We start from the raw sequence: 17,557 nt of genomic DNA, 5'->3' as shown, positions 1-17,557 counted from the left end.
AGAAAGTAGAGGAGGCATGCTCTGGTAAAGATAGAATGTCAATGGTCCTTTATCCTCCTAGAGGTGACAGAATCTCTGCTTCAGGCGACAGGTCTGCATCGTTGGGTTTGGCACTCAGCCCAGACACCAAAGAGAAAGAAGAAGAATTCCAAGAGGAGAAATGGGCTCACTCCCAGACACAGAGAGTGAGTCAGAGGGTCTGAAGAAAGGGCGGGCTCAGCCTGTTTACATCTCAGTGAGAACTAGGGAAAGTACTGTAACCTTGGGTTTTTGTTTTTGTTTTGTTTTTTGAGATTTCTGATAACTTTTCCTATTTGTTGTTTCTGTTACTCCATCTCAAAAAGAAAGTTTAGATTTGTGATATAAAATATGCTCGCAGGAAAGGGCATAAACAAGACAACTTCACAAATTAATAAAAAACGAACACCTGGGTAGCCACCACCCCAATGAAGAAATAAACCCTTCCAGCCCCAGAAGCCCCCATGTGACCCCTGAGAGCACAACATCTTCCCACAAAGACATCCGCTACCCTGACTTTTATAGGAATCACTTCTGCTTTCTGGTTTTACCCTCTAAGTATATATATCACAATACAATGCCATTTCGTTGGGTCTGTTTTTAAATTTCATCTAAATGAAATCAGTCTTTTATATGCCTGGCTTCTTTCACTCAACGTTATCTTTTTTTATGATTTATCCATGTTGCCTGTCATGTGCGTTGCTGACCTTTTCTCCCTCTCTGTGGGTGTGTCTCTTCGCTCTTCAAGGCATCCTTTTTTAATTTTTTTTGCGGTACGCGGGCCTCTCACTGTTGTGGCCTCTCCCGTTGCGGAGCACAGGCTCCGGACGCGCAGGCTCAGTGGCCATGGCTCATTGTAGTTTTGATTTGCATTTCTCTAATAATTAGTGATGCTGAGCATTTTTTCACGTGCCTACTGGCCATCTGTAGGTCTTCTTTGGAGAAATGTCTATTAAGGGCTTCTGCCCATTTTTTGATCAGGTTCTTTATTTTTTTGTTGTTGAGTTGTATGAGCTGTTTGTATATTTTGGAGATTAAGCTCTTGTCGGACCAAGACCATTTAAAATTCAAGTTCAAAGTTTGAGGTTTCCTGGGACACCCAAAAGACAGGAAGCTGAGTGAAGTCCATGTGGCTTGGTTTATTTGCAATTCAGTCTTCTCCCAAAGTGCAGCTCTTTGGGGTCCTAGCCTAAGGTGATAAAAAATTACATATATACCAGATTTCTCACCCTTGGAGGGCCCCGCACTCCTAGCTCATCCCCTTAGTTGCTTCCTCTGAATCAGTAAATGCTCCCAAGGACAAAGGGACCTTGCCTACTCAGTTCATCTTTCTGGGGTTTTACTTGCAGACCTCAGCCGGGTAATCCTTCCCACTCTTGTTAGCTCTTCACTGCTTTTTTTAAAAATAAACTTTATGTTAGGGAATAATTTTAGATTTACAGAAAAGTTGCAAAATTAGTACAGAAAGTCTCTGAATACCCTTCACTCTGTCTGTTTCCCCTAATGTTAACATCTTACATAACCATGTACATTGGTCACGTCTAAGAAATTAACATTGGTATATTACTATTAACTAAAATCCAGACTTTCTTAGTATTTCGCTAGTTTTTCTAATATCCTTTTTCTGTTCTGGGATCCAATCCAAGACACCACATTGCAGTTAGCCTTAAATGTTTTTGAGAATATTTTAAAATATATGTCTATTTCATCCAGCTTCTGAGGGAGGATGGCCCTATTTACTTCGTCTTACATTGCTGCCCTCCCCCATTGTTTCACTGGCATTCCTAGAAATTAAAAAAAAAAATCCTTTAAACAGTCAACATAAAAATCTCAAAAGCAGTTTTTAGACTTGTATAGTGGAGGAAGTTGAACAATTGAGTTTGCCACTGGCTGGGGATGGGGGAGCTGTAAGTGGAATGGAGGATGAAATGTATGTGAGAAAACAAAAAACTTTGTGTTGGCTCAGGTTATGCCCCAGAAACAAACAAACTGCAAAATCTCAGTGGCTAGGGACTTCCCAGTTGGTCCAGCGGTAAAGAATCCGCTTTACAATGCAGGGGACGCAGGTTTGATCCCTGGTCAGGGAACTAAGATCCCACATGCTGCGGGGCAACTAAGCCCACACGTCACAACTACCGAGCTCGCATGCCCTGGAGCCTGCGTGCCACAACTAGAGAAGAGAAAACCTGCACACCACAACTAGAGAGAAGCTCGCGCTCCGCAATGAAGGGCCCGTGTGCCACAACTAAGACCCGAAGCAGTCAAAATTATAAATAAATAAATCTTTTAAAAAAATCTCAGTGGCTAAACACATAAAAGCCTCTCTTGCTCATAAAAGCAAGTCTGCCGCTGGCATGGAAGAGAGTCAGCTCTCTTCCAAGTGGTGACTCAAGGATCCAGGTTCTTTCCAGCTTTTGGCTCACCCATCTTTGCTGGGTGTAACACTCCTGCTCTCTCCCCACACCTTTACTTATTTGATAGGTGAATTGGAAGGAGGACAAGGCATGTGTCGCCCAGCCCTTTTTACTTCCCTTCCTCCTGGGAGCTGGCTCACCTGCAGAGACTGTGTGTTCTGCACTGCCTGTGAATGCATAGTGTGCCTAACTCTGAGGTTCAGGAGTAGAAAGCTCACTCTCCTACATCCAAAACCTGGTTACTGTACCTACGTAAACACAACTTACACTGTTTTTTCCCCCAAAGTTTCATGCATCATCTAAGGCAGTGGTTCTCAACCCAGAGTAATTTTGCCTCCCAGGGAAATATTTGACAACATCTAGAGAGACTTTTTTTTTTTTTTTTTTTTGCGGTACGCGGGCCTCTCACTGTTGTGGCGTCTCCCGTTGCGGAGCACAGGCTCCGGACGCGCAGGCTCAGCGGCCATGGCTCACGGGACCAGCCGCTCCGCGGCATGTGGGATCTTCCCGGACCGGGGCACGAACCCGTGTCCCCTGCATCGGCAGGCGGACTCCCAACCACTGCACCACCAGGGAAGTCCCTGGAGGATCTATTTCTTACGGAGTCTTCAAACCTCACTCCTGGCTAGGTGTGGGGCTGGCGGGGGTGGAGGAAAAGGACCTCACAATACACATGAAGGCATCAAAGGTGTTGCACAGTACACCCCACACCCTCTTCATAAAAATAAAAATTGGAGTAACGCTTCCTTTACTCTCCCGAAATGGCAATCATCAATAATATGCCTTCTCACATACTCAACTTTTAAAAATCACAATATAATGCCTGAGCTGTAATAGAGGGGGAAAAAAATGGAAGGAAAACGATTTGTAACCAAATAACACATACTCAAAGTGTCGATGCTGAGGCCTCATGACACTAGAAAACACAATAAAGTGTCAGATGCTTGCCCCTGCTTATAACAAATAAGTTAGGATTTAAGAAAGCAAGAAGATCAGAAATTATTCTGTATAAGAACCAAAAAATAAAAGAGCAGAGATATACTGTTAAACACTAGAATAAACATTATTTTCATCTGTGTTTTTAAAACGGTGATCACCGGGACTTCCCTGGTGCTGCAGTGGTTAAGAATCCGCCTGCCAAGGCAGGGAACACAGGTTCGAGCCCTCGTCCGGGAAGATCCCACATGCCGTGGAGCTAAGCCCACGTGCCACAACTACTGAGCCTGCGCTCTAGAGCCAAAGAGCCACAACTACTGAGCCCATGTGCCACAACAACTGAAGCCCGCGTGCCTGGAGTCTGTGCTCCGCAACAAGAGAAGCCACTGCAAGGAGAAGCCCGTGGGCCACAACGAAGAGTAGCCCCTGCTCGCCACAACTAGAGAAAGCCCGCGCGCAGCAACGAAGACCAAATGCAGCCTAAATTAATTTAAAAAAAAAAACTGTGATTACCTTTTGTAGTCTGAGATGATAACAGAGTTTTCACCCATGTGAACCCCTGTCCCTGCCAATTGAATGCCAGCAGCGGCCCCCAAGCCGCCAACATTGTGAAATTCAAACATATCTCCCACATCACTCACACACACACACACACACACGCACACGCACACGCACACACACACACACAATCTCCCCTCCCAGAACCACTGAGTTAATGCTTCAAATATTAGCCCAGCAAGTGGGTAAAAATTCCACCTGTACATATGGAAGTATATGCCAAAATATTAACAGTGGTTTTCTAAGAGAGGAGGAGAATAACAGGAAACGTTACCTTTTTTTTTTTTTTAACATATCTGCACCGTGTAAAATTTTGCTTGCAACCGGTGTGACCTTTGCAATCAGAAAAAACAAACAGAACTATTTTGGAAAAACGGTATGTCAGGGCTCCCTCTAGTGTGCGTGTTTGTTCTATTCCTTTCAGGAAGGATTCAGTTCCGCGGTGGGAAGCCGCTAATTAACTTTTTAAAAGGCAAGACACCTCAGTGCGGCTCCCCAGCCTTTGTGCTCGGCCTGCTGGTGGCTCCAGGTACCCGGCTCAGCCCAGCCGGACAGCTTCCCTCACCCTCCGCCTGCACCGCCGCCCTGTGGTCCAGGGCGGTACTGCGCCCTCCGGGAGGCGATGGGGAGAAGCAGTGGCGGCTGCCTGTGGACCCCCTAACTTCTGTACCATAGACCACTTGGCAGTCTGGTGAAGCTTATGCGCCACGCCTCAGAATAATGGTCTTTTTAAACATATAAAATACTATACACATGCTTGAAAGAAAACCAATAATAAATGAAGTGGTTATCGAAATATAATTGTGTAATACTGTAATAAATGTGCTTTTTTTTTTTTCTTTTTTGCGGTACGCGGGCCCCTCACTGTTGCGGCCCCTCCCGCCGCGGAGCACAGGCCCCGGACGCGCAGAACCAGCGGCCACGGCTCACGGGCCCAGCCGCTCCGCGGCATGCGGGACCAGGACACGAACCTGTGTCCCCTGCATCGGCAGGCGGACTCTCAACCACCGCGCCACCAGGGAAGCCCAAATGTGCTTTTTTAAATTAGCACTTTAAATAACAACTCCAGTGGCAGATCTAATAACTAATGATTTTCCAAGTAGTGAGGTGCGTACACAGTATTTCAAGCTATCAGTGACAATTTGAACTCCTAGTGTCTGTGATTTTTTTTTTTTTTTTTTTTTTTTTTTGCGGTACGCAGGCCTCTCACTGTTGTGGCCTCTCCAGTTGCGGAGCACAGGCTCCGGACGCGCAGGCTCAGCGGCCATGGCCCACGGGCCCAGCCGCTCCGCGGCATGTGGGATCTTCCCGGACCGGGGCATGAACCCGTGTCCCCTGCATCGGCAGGCGGACTCTCAACCACTGCGCCACCCGGGAAGCCCCTAGTGTCTGTGGTTTTTAATTGGTGACAGTCACGGCACTGCGAACACTACTCATCATACAAGGAAAAATAAGTATTACGTAAAGTTTAGTGAAAAGTCAAGATGTACTATTTCCCCGCCCAGATTCATGAACTCCTTGAATTCTACACACAGGCTCTCTGGGGTGCGCGGCCGGGGGCATGGTTAAGACCCCCTGAAAGGGCATGGGTTTGGGAGAAGCGCTCGGTGGGTTTTCAGGTGCGGGTCGCTGTGAACCAAGGCTAAGTACTGAAGGGATCAGCAGAGGCGCCTCCCCCGGCTGGGGGAGCCACACGGCCCCTCCCCTCCCTTCCTTCTCTCGATTTTGCCTCTGGAGGAAGTTAAAGTCCCGCGTGGCCCGTAGAGGAACTCCCAGCTCCCGGTGTGCACTCCAGCTTGGCCAGCGCTCACCATGCGGCCCCTCGTCCTGCTGTGGGGCTGCCTCGTGCTCCCAGGTGAGATGGGGGGCGGGGATGGTGAGATGCGGGGCGGGGGTGGAGGGATGTGGGGCTTATCCCCAACGTCCTTATTGCTTATTCTTATTGCCCGTTGGGTCTGCAAGAGAGGGACCTGCTGAACCTACATTTCCTCGTGGGGGTGACCCAGCCCAGCCGCCTGATCCTTCCAGGCTTCACCCCTCCCCATTCGTCCTCAGCCCTCAGAGGGTGCGGGCATTTGCTGTTTCTGGAACCCAGAGCCAGGTCTTCCCCCAGACCTGTGGGCTCCAGACCCTTCATGTCCAAGTGGCTGTGAGAGTACCTTTACCTCTTTTGTCTTCATTTCCTGACTCTGTGCCAGCCTGGGGACAGACAAGACACCCCTTATTTAATGTTGCCACATTAAACTCAGCAAATATTTCTTGAACCTCTGCTGTACCACTCACAACAGCCCCGAGAGATAAATTATCCTGTTTCATCAATTCACAAGCCTGCTTTTCTTTTTTTTCTTTCTTTCGTTTTTTAACCTTTTAACATAAAAAATTAGGATGCATCTTATAACTGATGTCAGTTGTTCAAATGACAGTGTTTTTTTCTTAATGTTTTATAAAATTATGGTGGCTCTTACATATGATAGCATCTTAATTCAATGAAATAGGACATTGTCATCATCTATAGGTGAGAAAACTCAGAGGGGTCAAGCAATTTCCCCAGGGTCACACAGCTACTAAGTGGCAGTGCTGGGATTCAAACTCTGGGCTGTATGAATCTAGATCTTCCCCATCACCAGCCTTCAATATGCCAGGTATAGGGAAACAGTAACAGTCCTGCCCCAGGATCCCTCGGTGGCAGAGTGGAGTACCAGCTCCTACCAGGGCTGCCCCAAGAAGGGAGTGACTGAGGAAAGCCTTCTGGTCTTGATCCTGGTACTTGAATCAGGGAATTCCAACCTTCATCCCTGCTGTGGTTTCAGGTTATGAAGCCCTGGAGGGCCCGAAGGAGGTCAGCGGCTTTGAAGGTGACACCGTGTCCCTGCAGTGCACTTACGGGGAAGAGCTGAAGAAGTACAGGAAATACTGGTGCAGGGAGAGCGGGTTCTTGATCTCCCGCTGCTCTGGGACTGTCTACGCTGGAGAATATGGCCAGGAAGGCAGGGTGTCCGTCCACGACAACCCCCGGCAGCTCAGGTTTGAGGTCACCCTGAGGAACCTCACCCTGAAGGACGTGGGGCAGTACTGGTGTGGGGCCCAAAGAGTGGGCTTCGATAAGACTTTCTCGGTTTCTTTGCTCGTCTTTCCAGGTAACAGATGTCCCTCCTTCCCTGGGAGGGGTTCAGGGTCATGGAGGTGGGGGCTGGAGCACGGCACCTCCCCACAATAAAGGACAGGCTGCAGCTCAAACGGGGGGAGCTGAGAGCCACGCACAGGTTTGGGGTGTTCCTGAGATATGACCTGCTTGCTCAAAATGGCTTCCTCAAGGCCTCTGTTTGAGGCATAGCTGGGGAAGTTCTGAGAAATTGGTCCTGGGGAGATTAGGGTTCAGGGGTCAAGGGTCAGAGGTCTGGGAATGCTGGGAATCAAGGATCAGGGAAGGTGCTGAGGCATTGCTTTTGGACTTGTAGCTTCTGCTGGTCTCCACCTGACAGTCACCACAGCCAAGCTGGGGAAGACGGGGGCAGAGGTCTCTCCATTCACAGGGACCTCCCCATCCGAGCGTGCAGCAACCTCTCCGTATGCAGGGACCTCTCCTCACCCGGCAACCTCTCCATTTGCAAGGACCTCTTCTCACCCAGCAACCTCTCCGTATGCAGGGACCTCTCCGTATGCAAGGACCTCTCCGTATGCAGCAACCCTTCCAAATGCAGGGACCTCTCCTCACCCAGCAACCTCTCCTCCTGCAGGGATCTCCCGCCAAGCCACACGGCTAGACTCTACCTCCACAGAGGACACCAGTTTTGTCCCCATCAGAAGCACCTCCAAGACCAGGTGAGCAGCTCCAACCAAGGCCACCTTTTCAGGTCATCCCTGAACCATAAGGTGCCCCTGAGCGAATAGGAATACAATACTCCTTCCTCTGGGGGAACACAGCTTCTTGACGTGGCCACAGACACGCAGAGAGGGCAGATTCAGCCCCCATCCCACCCCCTACCCGGCAGGGCCCTGGAGCAGTGAACGACCTACATTACGGGGGCCAGCAGCCCTTTTGCCTTGGACATGCAGGCCCGCCCAAGGTGAAGGGTCCGCCATGGCCCCAGTCCCCACCTCGCTCCCCGCCCGGCTTCAGGGACAGCCACCCCAGTTCAGTAGTTCTTGTTTGTGCACTTTACACTGGGCCCTGTGCTAAGCAGGAAACTGTAGACCAAACAATGTGATGTTTTCTTACACAACTGGGATCCCAGCCGGAAGGACTGGCTCTTGGGTCTTTATATATAACTGCCCTCCATTGCTGGTGGCCAGGTAACTACTCACAGGTTCAGAGCCAGCTGAAAGTACCTCCTGGGGCTGGCGATGGGGGCTGAGGTCCCTTCCATTGGGACCAACCAGATGCTGTGGTCCCTGGTACCCTCTGACCCCCTTGGGAGAGACGAGGGATATGACTGGGACTCAGAATAAGAATGCCCAGTGTGCTGCCGACATCTGACGACAGCCACCAGTCTCCTTCCATCTTGTCCGCAGGGTGTCCGTCCCAATGACCCGCATGTTGGCCCCAGTCCTGGTGCTGCTGGCCCTTCTGCTGGCCACAGGCCTGGCCGCCCTCGGCAGCTACATGCTCCAATGGAGGAAGAAAGGTGAGCAGTGTAGACGGGAGGGGTGAGAGGCTGTCAGCCAGGGTCCTCGCTGAGACCCACAGTCCCCACCACCGCCCCAGAGAGACCTCGTGGGCCTCGGCGTATGCGTCCGAGACGTGGGCATCGGGAGCCCTGCTCCTCTTTTCTGAGGGACCCGCAGGGCCGTCCACACCAGGCACAAGCAATTCAAACGGGGGAGCAAGAGGCTGGGGGGCTCTCATCTTGCTCTGGTCTGTCCGACCAAGCTCATGAGCCACTTCTCTCCCTGTTGATCCCCGTGAATCCATGTCCAGTCTCTGTAGGTCCTGCTTCTTGTACGAGGACTGATTACAGGGGGAAGTGCAGGCCTGAGCACTTGAACTTGAGCAGGATGTGTGTATGGCCCCGCCCCTGCCACTGGGTCTCTAGAGGTGCTCAGCTCCTTTCAAGACTTGGCTTCAAATTCCAGCTCTGCCACTTTTTAGCTGTGTGACCTTGGGTAAGTCATCTAACTTCCCTGAGCCTCAGCTTCCTCAGATATATGCCCAACAGAAATAGAATAGAAGCCACACGTGTGATTTAAAATTCTCTGATAGTCACACGAGAAAAAGAAGAAACTAGTGAAGTTAATTCTAATGATACACTTTATTTAACATGATATATCCAAAACATTATCATTTCAACATGGAATCAATATAAAGATACTAATGAGGACTTCCCTGGTGGTGCAGTGGTTAAGAATCCGCCTGCCAATGCAGGGGACACGGGTTCGAGCCCTGGTCCAGGAAGATCCCACATGCCGCGGAGCAACTAAGCCCGTGTGCCACAACTACTGAGCCTGCGCTCTAGAGCCTGCAAGCCACAACTACTGAGCCCACGTGCCACAACTACTGAAGCCCACGTGCCTAGAGCCCGTGCTCCGCAACAAGAGAAGCCACCGCAATGAGAAACCTCCGCACCGCAGCGAAGAGTAGCCCCCGCTCACCACAACTAGAGAAAGCCCGCGCGCAGCAACGATGATCCAACGCAGCCAAAAGTAAATAAATAAATGAATAAATTTATTTTTTTAAAAAAAGATACTAATGACACACATTCTACGTTCATTTTTTCCAATTGAGTCTTTCAACCCCAGTGTAATTCAGAGTAGTCACCTTTCTGGTGCTCAATGGCCGTGTGTAGCTCCTGTGGTGGATGGCACAGATTAAGAGCGTTTAACCGAAATAACGGTAATGGGAGCTGCCTTGTGCCCGGCACAGTGGTGTGGCTTATGTTCTTTTTATCTCCTTTAATCTCCTCAATACTGTCGAGTTAGGAACTACTTATTCAACACCTACAAATACCCCCAATTTACAGGGCAAGAAACTGAGGCACAGAGTGGTTAAGCAACTTGCCCTGGGTTTGTATAGCTGGAAAGTGGTAGAACCAGGAAGCCAACTTTGTAAATTGGCAGTGTTGTCCCAGCACTGGTGGCCATGGTGGGGAACGCTGGGCTTGCTACGTGACTCCCCTCTGTGTGGCCCCCAGGAAGAAATGTCAGCTTTGCCCACATCCCTAGGCCCCCTCAGAGGAGTCGGGAGGAACACACAGGGTGAGAACGTTCCCATCACAACCTCAGAGCCTCTTCGCACTTTGCCTCTCCAATTGTGGTCCCCAGCTGGCAGCAGCAACATCCCCGGGTAGCCTGTTAGCAACTCAGACTCTCAGGCCCCAACCTCAGCCTACTGAATTAGAATCTGCATTTGAGTAAAATTTCCCAAGGTCCTGTACACACACTGAGATTTAAGAAGCAATGACCTTGGCATACAGGATCACTTCCCTAGCCAGTTTCTGGCCCATGCGAGGGGATTTCCATGTACCAATCTCAAAAGTCCAGGTCATTGCCGAGGTGCTGGGGTTCTCGGGCCAATCTGCTTGCCAGCTCCCTCTGGGAAGCCCCAGGTGCAAGGAACCCAGTCCACGTATGCGGGAGCAGCTGCAGACTTCTCCCAGCTACTCCTGGCTTCAAGGTGCTCCTTCTGTTGCAGGAAGGGGGACCCCATCCAGGGCCCGAGAGTGGGCTCTTGTCTAACACTCAGAAATGAATTGTCTGAGGAGACACATGTGCTGACACAGCAAGAGACTTTATTGGGAAGGGGCGCCCGGGCAGAGGGCAGGAGGGTAAGGGAACCCAGGAGGACTGCTCTGCCACGTGGCTCGCAGTCTCGGGTTTTATGGGAATGGGGTTAGTTTCCGGGTTGTCTCTGGCCAATCATTCTGACTCAGGGTCCTTTCTGGTGGCCCACGCATCACTCACTCAAGATGGATTCCAGCGAGAAGGATTCTGGGAGGTTGGTAGGACATACGGACTGGAGTCTCCTCTCTCCTTTTGACCTTTCCCGAATTCTTCCAGTTGGTGGTAGCTTGTTAGTTCTGCATTCCTTACCAGGACCTCCTGTTTAAGATACCTCGTGCGAGTGGTTACTAACAGGCCTGGCCAGGGTGGACGGTTTCAGTCAATGGTTCCCTTAACACTTCTGGTCTCTTTCAGCTCAACTGGCCACGGAGACACAGAGGAAGGAGAAGGTCCATCTCTCCCACTTGGTAAGGAAGGAGGCAAAGCCCACGCTCAGATCCCTCTGAGTCCGGCTCCCAGGCCCTGCCTCTCCGGCTCCCTGCCTGGTCCTCCACGGCTGACCTCAAGGCAGGACTTGCATCCCACATCCAGGGAATCTGTGTGAGCCCCGAGATGAGCCCTTCGGGCTGCCCTCCTCACCCAGACTTCCCACCGGGTGCCAGTGGGGCTCTGCTCCAGGCCCAAGGTCCTCTTCCCATCCCCCCTTTTAGAATCAGAGAACATTGGAGCTGGTTCCACAGGGGGGCTTTGATATCAGCTCGTCCAGCCTTTCTCTAAATTTGGTGCAAAATCCCTTACGAAACACCTTGGGGGGGGGTGTGGGCGGCTATTAGAAATACACTCTCCTCGACATCGGTCCCAGCCAGAACCCCTTGGGGTGGGGGCCAGGAACCTGAAATTGAAACGCTGCCCTGGGGGATTCTGATAGCACCAATAGACTCTAGTCTGCTTTTGCAGAAGGGAGAACTGAGGCCCAGAAAGAGAAAGAGTCTTGCCCGAGGTCACACAGCAGGCGGTGGCCCAGATACAGAGCGGGTCCCAGAGCTCTCGACTCCCATCTCTCCTCTTTCCGGAACACCCTTCTCTGAGCTGTCGTTGGCTCTGAGACCAAGGTGGTGTAGCGACCTTGACACTCGGGCCGCGGTGGTGCTCTGGAGACCGGGGGACAGAAAGAACGGGGGTCCCTGTGCCCATCATCCTGGAGAGAGGACGCTGCCCTGAGTCTACCTGCTGCTGGGCCCCTCCCTGACCCCTGCAGAGAGAGACCCTCTTCCCACACCAGCACTCCTACGGAGAGAGTCACCGCTTAGGAAACCGAAGCTTCATCTGCCTCGCCAGCACCCCCGCCCCCAGCCTCTCCTTCCTCAGCTGTTTACTGAGAGGCCTCCACCCTGATTCCCTTAGACACTGGAGCAGGAAAGGGGGGCTGCCATTGCCTTCTTTCCTGGTGCCAGCAGGGACAAAACACTCAGGCCCGATCCCCCTAGGGAGGGGCTGCGGTGGGATGGGGTACTGGGCCTTCCTTCACTTAGGAAGCAGCTGTTGTTACCTCAGGAAGCTCAGCAGGACAAAAGGGGTGGACAGGAGTGAGGGAAGGGTCATGGAAACAGATGGAAGGGCTGCCACGACCACTGCCAGGGCCCTCCCCCTGGCTCGGTGTCCTGAGGCTAGCCCCTCCCCCAACTCCAGAAGAGGGGCTGGGCTCGGAGGGAGAACCGCCATGGCTTGCTGCCGTTTTTCTAGTGCCTAGAAGTAGAGGCTCTCGTATAGATCTCGTATAGTCAACAACCCAGAAGATGGCTCCACACTCGCTGGAACAGCCCAGGGTCCACTGCGTGGGCAGAGGGACCGTTGAGAGATGCAGACGCCCCCTGGACAGAGGGTAGTGGTCCTGGCCACAGCCTACACGTGCGGTTTGCTCTCTGTCCCCTGAGGTTCTTTCCTCAAATTCTGTCACCCCTGAGAAGGTGACGCTTCTGCAGCTGTTGGTGGTCAGCGGTCAGCAGTGGCTGGGTTTCGACCAAATCAGAAAGCTGTCAGTATGGGATTCATGGGAAATGGACCTGGTGTCAGGAGTTCTCTGGCCCAACCCCAGCTCTGCCATGTCCCCCCCACAGGCAGGGCTGGGACGCACGAGGGCCATGAGTGACAGCATTTGTGAATTCTCCCTCCCCCTCCCCTATTCCTTCAGGCCCTCATCCCCCCAGTCACATCTCACCTGAGGGATTCTGTTCTGACTCTTACCTTGTCCCCGTAAAACTGAAGGTGTCACCAGAGGTGGCTCAAACATCTACCTCTGCCCCCATGTCCCACACCTAGGGTACTGATAGAAGCAGGGGCCCAGTTAGTAGACAAGGGACACTGCCACAAAGAGAAGTGTGCAGGACGCCCTACCAGGAAGGCAGCATGGTGTAGGAAAGAGTCTGAGACCAAAGAATCATGAAGACAAGGCCCAGCTCCACCACTCACCAGCTGTGTGACATCTGGCAAGTTACATCACCGCTCTGAGCCTCGGCTTCCCCATCTCACGAGACTGTGGTGAGGAACGAGTGAGATGAGACCCCTCGTAGTTATCCAGAAAATGGGAGCTGCTTGCCTTGGCTTCGGTGCCTATCAGGCCAGGGGTTTGCTGGCCGGGCCACCTCAGGGCAGCTGCGCTGTTAGGAGACATGGCTGGGGGCCTTGGCCAGCTCCAGCCTCCGCTCTGCTCAGCTGCTGGGCAAGGGAGCAGGTGACGGAGGGGCCCGGCATTTTGACCTGAGGACCACGGGGGCAGCTGAGCCCAGGCCAGGAGACGGGCTTCCGCACTCGCTCTGGACTACCCACCTCTCTTCCCTGGGCCTCAGTTTTCTCATCTGATCAGGGAGGGATTGCTCAGACCCATGATCCCTAAAGAATTCTTCCTGTGCTCTTTGTTATTTGGCGAATCTTTGAGGTGTCCAACTTTGCTCTCTCTGGGCCTATTACAAAGAACCTGCAGCCTGCATGTTCTTCCTGCTTCAAGGATAGAAATAATCATCATGGAAACAAATTAATCATTCCAGGAGTTCCCAGTTGTTGAGTGATAAAAACATTATCAGAAATATTTATTATAACCCTAAGGGAAAACTTTCTATCCCCATTTTATAGCTTGGGAAGCTGGGCCTCAGAGAAGTTGGGTGGCTCACCTGAGGTCACACTGAGACATAGTGAATGGGCCGCAGGACTCTGACTCTGCAAAATCCACCCCCTGCCTTTCCCTCCTCCTGCTCTGGCTTGCGGACCATCCCTGCTGCCAAGAACAGGCCGTTCTGACTGAGTCTGTGTTTCAGCCACTGGGGAACAGCGGGGTCCCAGAGTATGCTGTGATCGACCTTGCAGGGCCCACTGGGCCTCCTGCCAGCCCCAACGTGGAGATCCGGTGCCTGAGCCAGGTGTGGACAGAGGGCTCTGGGGGTCTGGAGCGACCTAGCCTGGCTCCACTCAGACAATGCAAGGAAGTGGGGGAGGTCTCTGCCCTCAGTTCACCTACCTTCCGCATCACAGCCAGAGCTTAGACCATTTCACCCAGGAAGCCAGGGCTCCTGACCTCACATCCTCATTTCTTGTGATCCAGAAAATTCTTGAATAGCGTGGTGAGAGTGACAGCTTAAAGAGTTCTGAGCTGGCAGGATCCCCACGTCTGCAGCCGCAACTGGGCCCGAGGCCATGAGGTTGATCTCCCAGGGAGTGGGGCCTGGTGTGTGCGGGGGGGGGGGGGGAATGAATCAAAGCCTGGGGGTTCTGGGAAAAGGAGTGGTTAGTCCTGTGACCCCCAGACGGACAGGCCCAGAATGTGCAGAAAAGGCTGGGCTGGACCCAGCAGCTACCTGGAGACCCCCCCAAGCCGGGCTCTGCTTTTCAACCCCTACTGTTGTCTTTACAGACTTCAAAGGAAGACGAAGCCTCGTGGCAGACCCCTGAGGGAGACATGACCCCAGGCCCTCCCCTCCCCGTGTCTGGGGACGAGCCAGACTTTTCTAAGTTCATCTCAGTCTAGCCGCCTAACACCCTCCGAGAATCTCTGGAAGGGCTGTATTTGCGCTGACTCGGATAAGTTTTCTGCTACGGCTTCAGAGTCCTCCTGCCAGAGTCCGGGGCTCTCCTCCACCCTCCCCAAGCTTTCCTCCTGCATGCCCCAGCTGACCCGGAACGCTTCGTCAGCGCTGGAGCCTGGAGTGGTGGCTTCACGGTTCCAGCTGGAGACGGGGACCTCCCCAAGATGGTCACATTCCTGGGCAGAGCGTGCAGCCACTGGACCCTCAAGGGGCCAGGCAGGGCTCAGGGGGTCTGGTCCGAGTTTGTATCTGCTACAGGAGCTCCTCTGGGCCTGGGTGCCGAGCCACGGGCCGCTCCTAACTCCCCCTCCAGACCCCGCCTTCTCTTTCCTTCCTTCCATCCTCAGACGCAAGGTCAAGTTCTCCTACATAAGCTGGTGAGGAGGAGGGAGACTGCTGGGTTAGACGGGATTCTGATTTCTCAAAGCCGGGCTGGGAACCTCCTGCATCCCAGTCCTTCAGGAAGCTGGTTCTGAGAGCTGGGTTCTGAGAGCTGGGGAGGGGGTAGGAAAACACAGGGTGCAGGTGGAGGTAGGTATCTAAAAGGGAGGAGGGAGAGGACAGGGCAGGACCCTAAGGGGAACCTGACGGTGACCTGGAGTTTGGTCCCCTGGAGTGGGCAGAGGGAAGGTAGGATAAAAGAACGACTGGGTTTTTGAAAAATGAACCGGGGGCTGCTCAATATACAAAACCTAGAAAGATGGGGGGATAAAAGGAAGAAAACATATCACCCATCATCTCACCGCTACCCGAAGACGAAATCACTGCAATTTGCTGTATTTCTTTCCAGTCTTTTTCCTCCACATCACTTGCTGATGTGCTTCTACAAATTATTTTGTACCTATAACTTTATATCCTGCTTTTCCCACTTAATTATTATATCATAAGCATGTTTTTGCATAATGTTTTCACAAACCTTTTATAAATTAAATGTTGACCAGCAGCATAATATTGCAGATTGGTATGCTTCAGTTCTCTCTCACTAGATATTTAATTTGTTCCTATTTCTGTTATAAATAACAGCATGGTGAATCTAGGCACACAGCTTTGCCCGCATCTGGAGATTTCTTTCAGAAGGATGTGCATATGTGGAAGTGTCAGAGGGTGTGAACGGTTCTGAAGTTACTGATACCCATTGCTAAACAGCTTTGAGAAATGGCAGTACCAGTTTCATCCCCACCAGGTCCTAGCAGTCGGCATTTCTCAAAGTCCTCACCAGCCTCTGCACCCATCCCAGTGGGTGTGGGAGGAGAAACCACCCGTAAGGCCTATGGAATGAGGGCCTAGGGGGCTGGGCAAGGTGGAGCCGGTCTGAAGATGCAAGGGAAACTCACCAGAAGGTGGCAGCCAGTTCCCCGGGGGGTGAAGTAGTGAGCACTTTTTACCTTCTCTGAGTGGAAAGGGAGACCCGAGTCTGAGCTCTAGGGACTCTGCCCAGGATCTGGGCACAGTGTGTGCCCAGATGTTGGGGGAAGTAGGAATTAGCAAGTTTCAGGTGGTCTCAGCTCCAAAGCAGGCTTCGCCCATGAGAAATCCCTCAGCTGGAGGCTGGTGAGAACAGGGGCTTCTCAGAAGGGAAAGAAACTTCCTGTCCTCTCAGCCTGTCACCTACAGCAGCCAGAGCTTTTGGGGGACCAGGAATGCTCAGCTGGGTCATCCCAGTCCCACCCCTTGCCTGATTTCAGACCATGTGCCTGCTAAAGAGATCTATGTCTTTTGTGAAGCAGAGCTCTCTCCAAGGCAGCCTAGGATTGGCATCCACTGGATTCCAAGTTTCCGTGGATTTATTAGATACTCAAGCATCCTTCATAGACCCTGGCACACTTGTCCTAGCTCCCAGTGCTGCCACAGTGCTGGCCCAGCGCCACCCTCCTGGGCAGGGGAAGAAGTCTACTCCCTCGCCAGCTGCCACTCTGCAGTCCCCCATCTTGATACACCTTGGTTTTGTATTTGTACACCCACACCTTCAGCTCTGTGATCTCGTGTACCTATGAGAGGCCCTTGAACAAAAGAATTGCAATAAGCCGCCGCTCGCCCATCCCAAGAGCACGGGTTTCCAGCCTGGGGACTTGCTGAGAGGTAAAAACTAGGGGAACATCAGCATTGCTAAAGTTCTGTTTTGCCAAATTGGGATATTAGCTATAATAAACTACCCTCTATCCTCCCATTAGTTTCTTTTAAAGAAATATTTTAACACCAAAGAGAGTGTCGATGGGAAAATGAATGTTTTAAGATAGTCCTTCCCTAATCGACCCCTAGACAAAGAATTGGATGTTATGATCCTAATCCACTGAGGCCTATTGAAGAGAGATTTTCTACAATCTTTTGGTTACAAAAGGGGAAGAGTGGGGAAGGGATAAATTAGGAGTTTGGGATTAACAGATATGCACTACTACATAGAAAAGAGTTAAACAAGGACCTACCATAGAGCACAAGGAACTATATTCAGTATCTTGAAATAACCTAGAATGGAAAAGAAACTGAAAAAGAATATATATGTGTGTGTGTGTGTGTGTGTGTTTCATAGAGACCCTTTACCAGGTTGAGAAATTTCCCTTCTAGTCCTAGTTTACTGAGCTTTTTAAAATCAGAAATTGATGTTGATTTTATCAATGATTTTTCAACAACTATTGAGATGATTATATGTTTTTTCTTTTTTAGTCTGCAAATATGACTCTATTCTTTGATTTTCTAACATTAAGCCAACCAGGGATTAATTTGACTTGGTCAGTACTGGTATGTAGTTTTCTTTTCTTGTTAAGTTCTCTGCCTGGTTTTGGTACCAGGGTAAGCTGAGAAGTGATCCCTCCTCTTCAATTTTCTGGAAGAGTTTGTGTA

The 17,557-nt window shown here is 51.4% G+C and overlaps 1 protein-coding gene across 3 annotated transcripts; it reads left to right on the top strand.

Moving 5' to 3' along the window:
* The first annotated feature begins 5,696 nt into the window (after nt 1–5,696).
* On the top strand, nt 5,697–15,649 carry CD300LG (CD300 molecule like family member g). Of its 3 annotated transcripts, none has more exons than XM_082679627.1 (7): nt 5,697–5,781; nt 6,737–7,063; nt 7,664–7,748; nt 8,439–8,551; nt 11,058–11,110; nt 13,955–14,056; nt 14,548–15,649. In XM_082679627.1, the coding sequence occupies exons 1-7, from the start codon at nt 5,739–5,741 to the stop codon at nt 14,659–14,661; spliced, it is 837 nt and encodes a 278-aa protein (XP_082535753.1). In that variant the 5' UTR covers nt 5,697–5,738; the 3' UTR covers nt 14,662–15,649. The 3 variants fall into 3 exon arrangements, with proteins under 3 accessions (XP_082535753.1, XP_082535752.1, XP_082535754.1); XM_082679626.1 differs by having other exon boundaries at nt 7,574–7,748; XM_082679628.1 differs by lacking the exon at nt 13,955–14,056 and having other exon boundaries at nt 7,574–7,748.
* The last annotated feature ends 1,908 nt before the right edge of the window (nt 15,650–17,557 follow it).

Source organism: Grampus griseus, assembly GCF_964374135.1.
Source record: "Grampus griseus genome assembly, chromosome: 20".
NCBI lineage: Eukaryota > Metazoa > Chordata > Mammalia > Artiodactyla > Delphinidae > Grampus > Grampus griseus.
Note: the sequence above shows the minus strand (reverse complement) of the source record. Positions and strands in the feature narration are given on the sequence as shown.

Coding starts and splice junctions, on each gene's coding strand:
- CD300LG (XM_082679626.1), top strand. CDS start 5,739: ATGCGGCCCCTCGTCCTGCTGTGGGGCTGCCTCGTGCTCCCAG. Junction 5,782..6,736: donor GGGCTGCCTCGTGCTCCCAG/GTGAGATGGGGG, acceptor CTGTGGTTTCAG/GTTATGAAGCCCTGGAGGGC. Junction 14,057..14,547: donor AGATCCGGTGCCTGAGCCAG/GTGTGGACAGAG, acceptor TTGTCTTTACAG/ACTTCAAAGGAAGACGAAGC.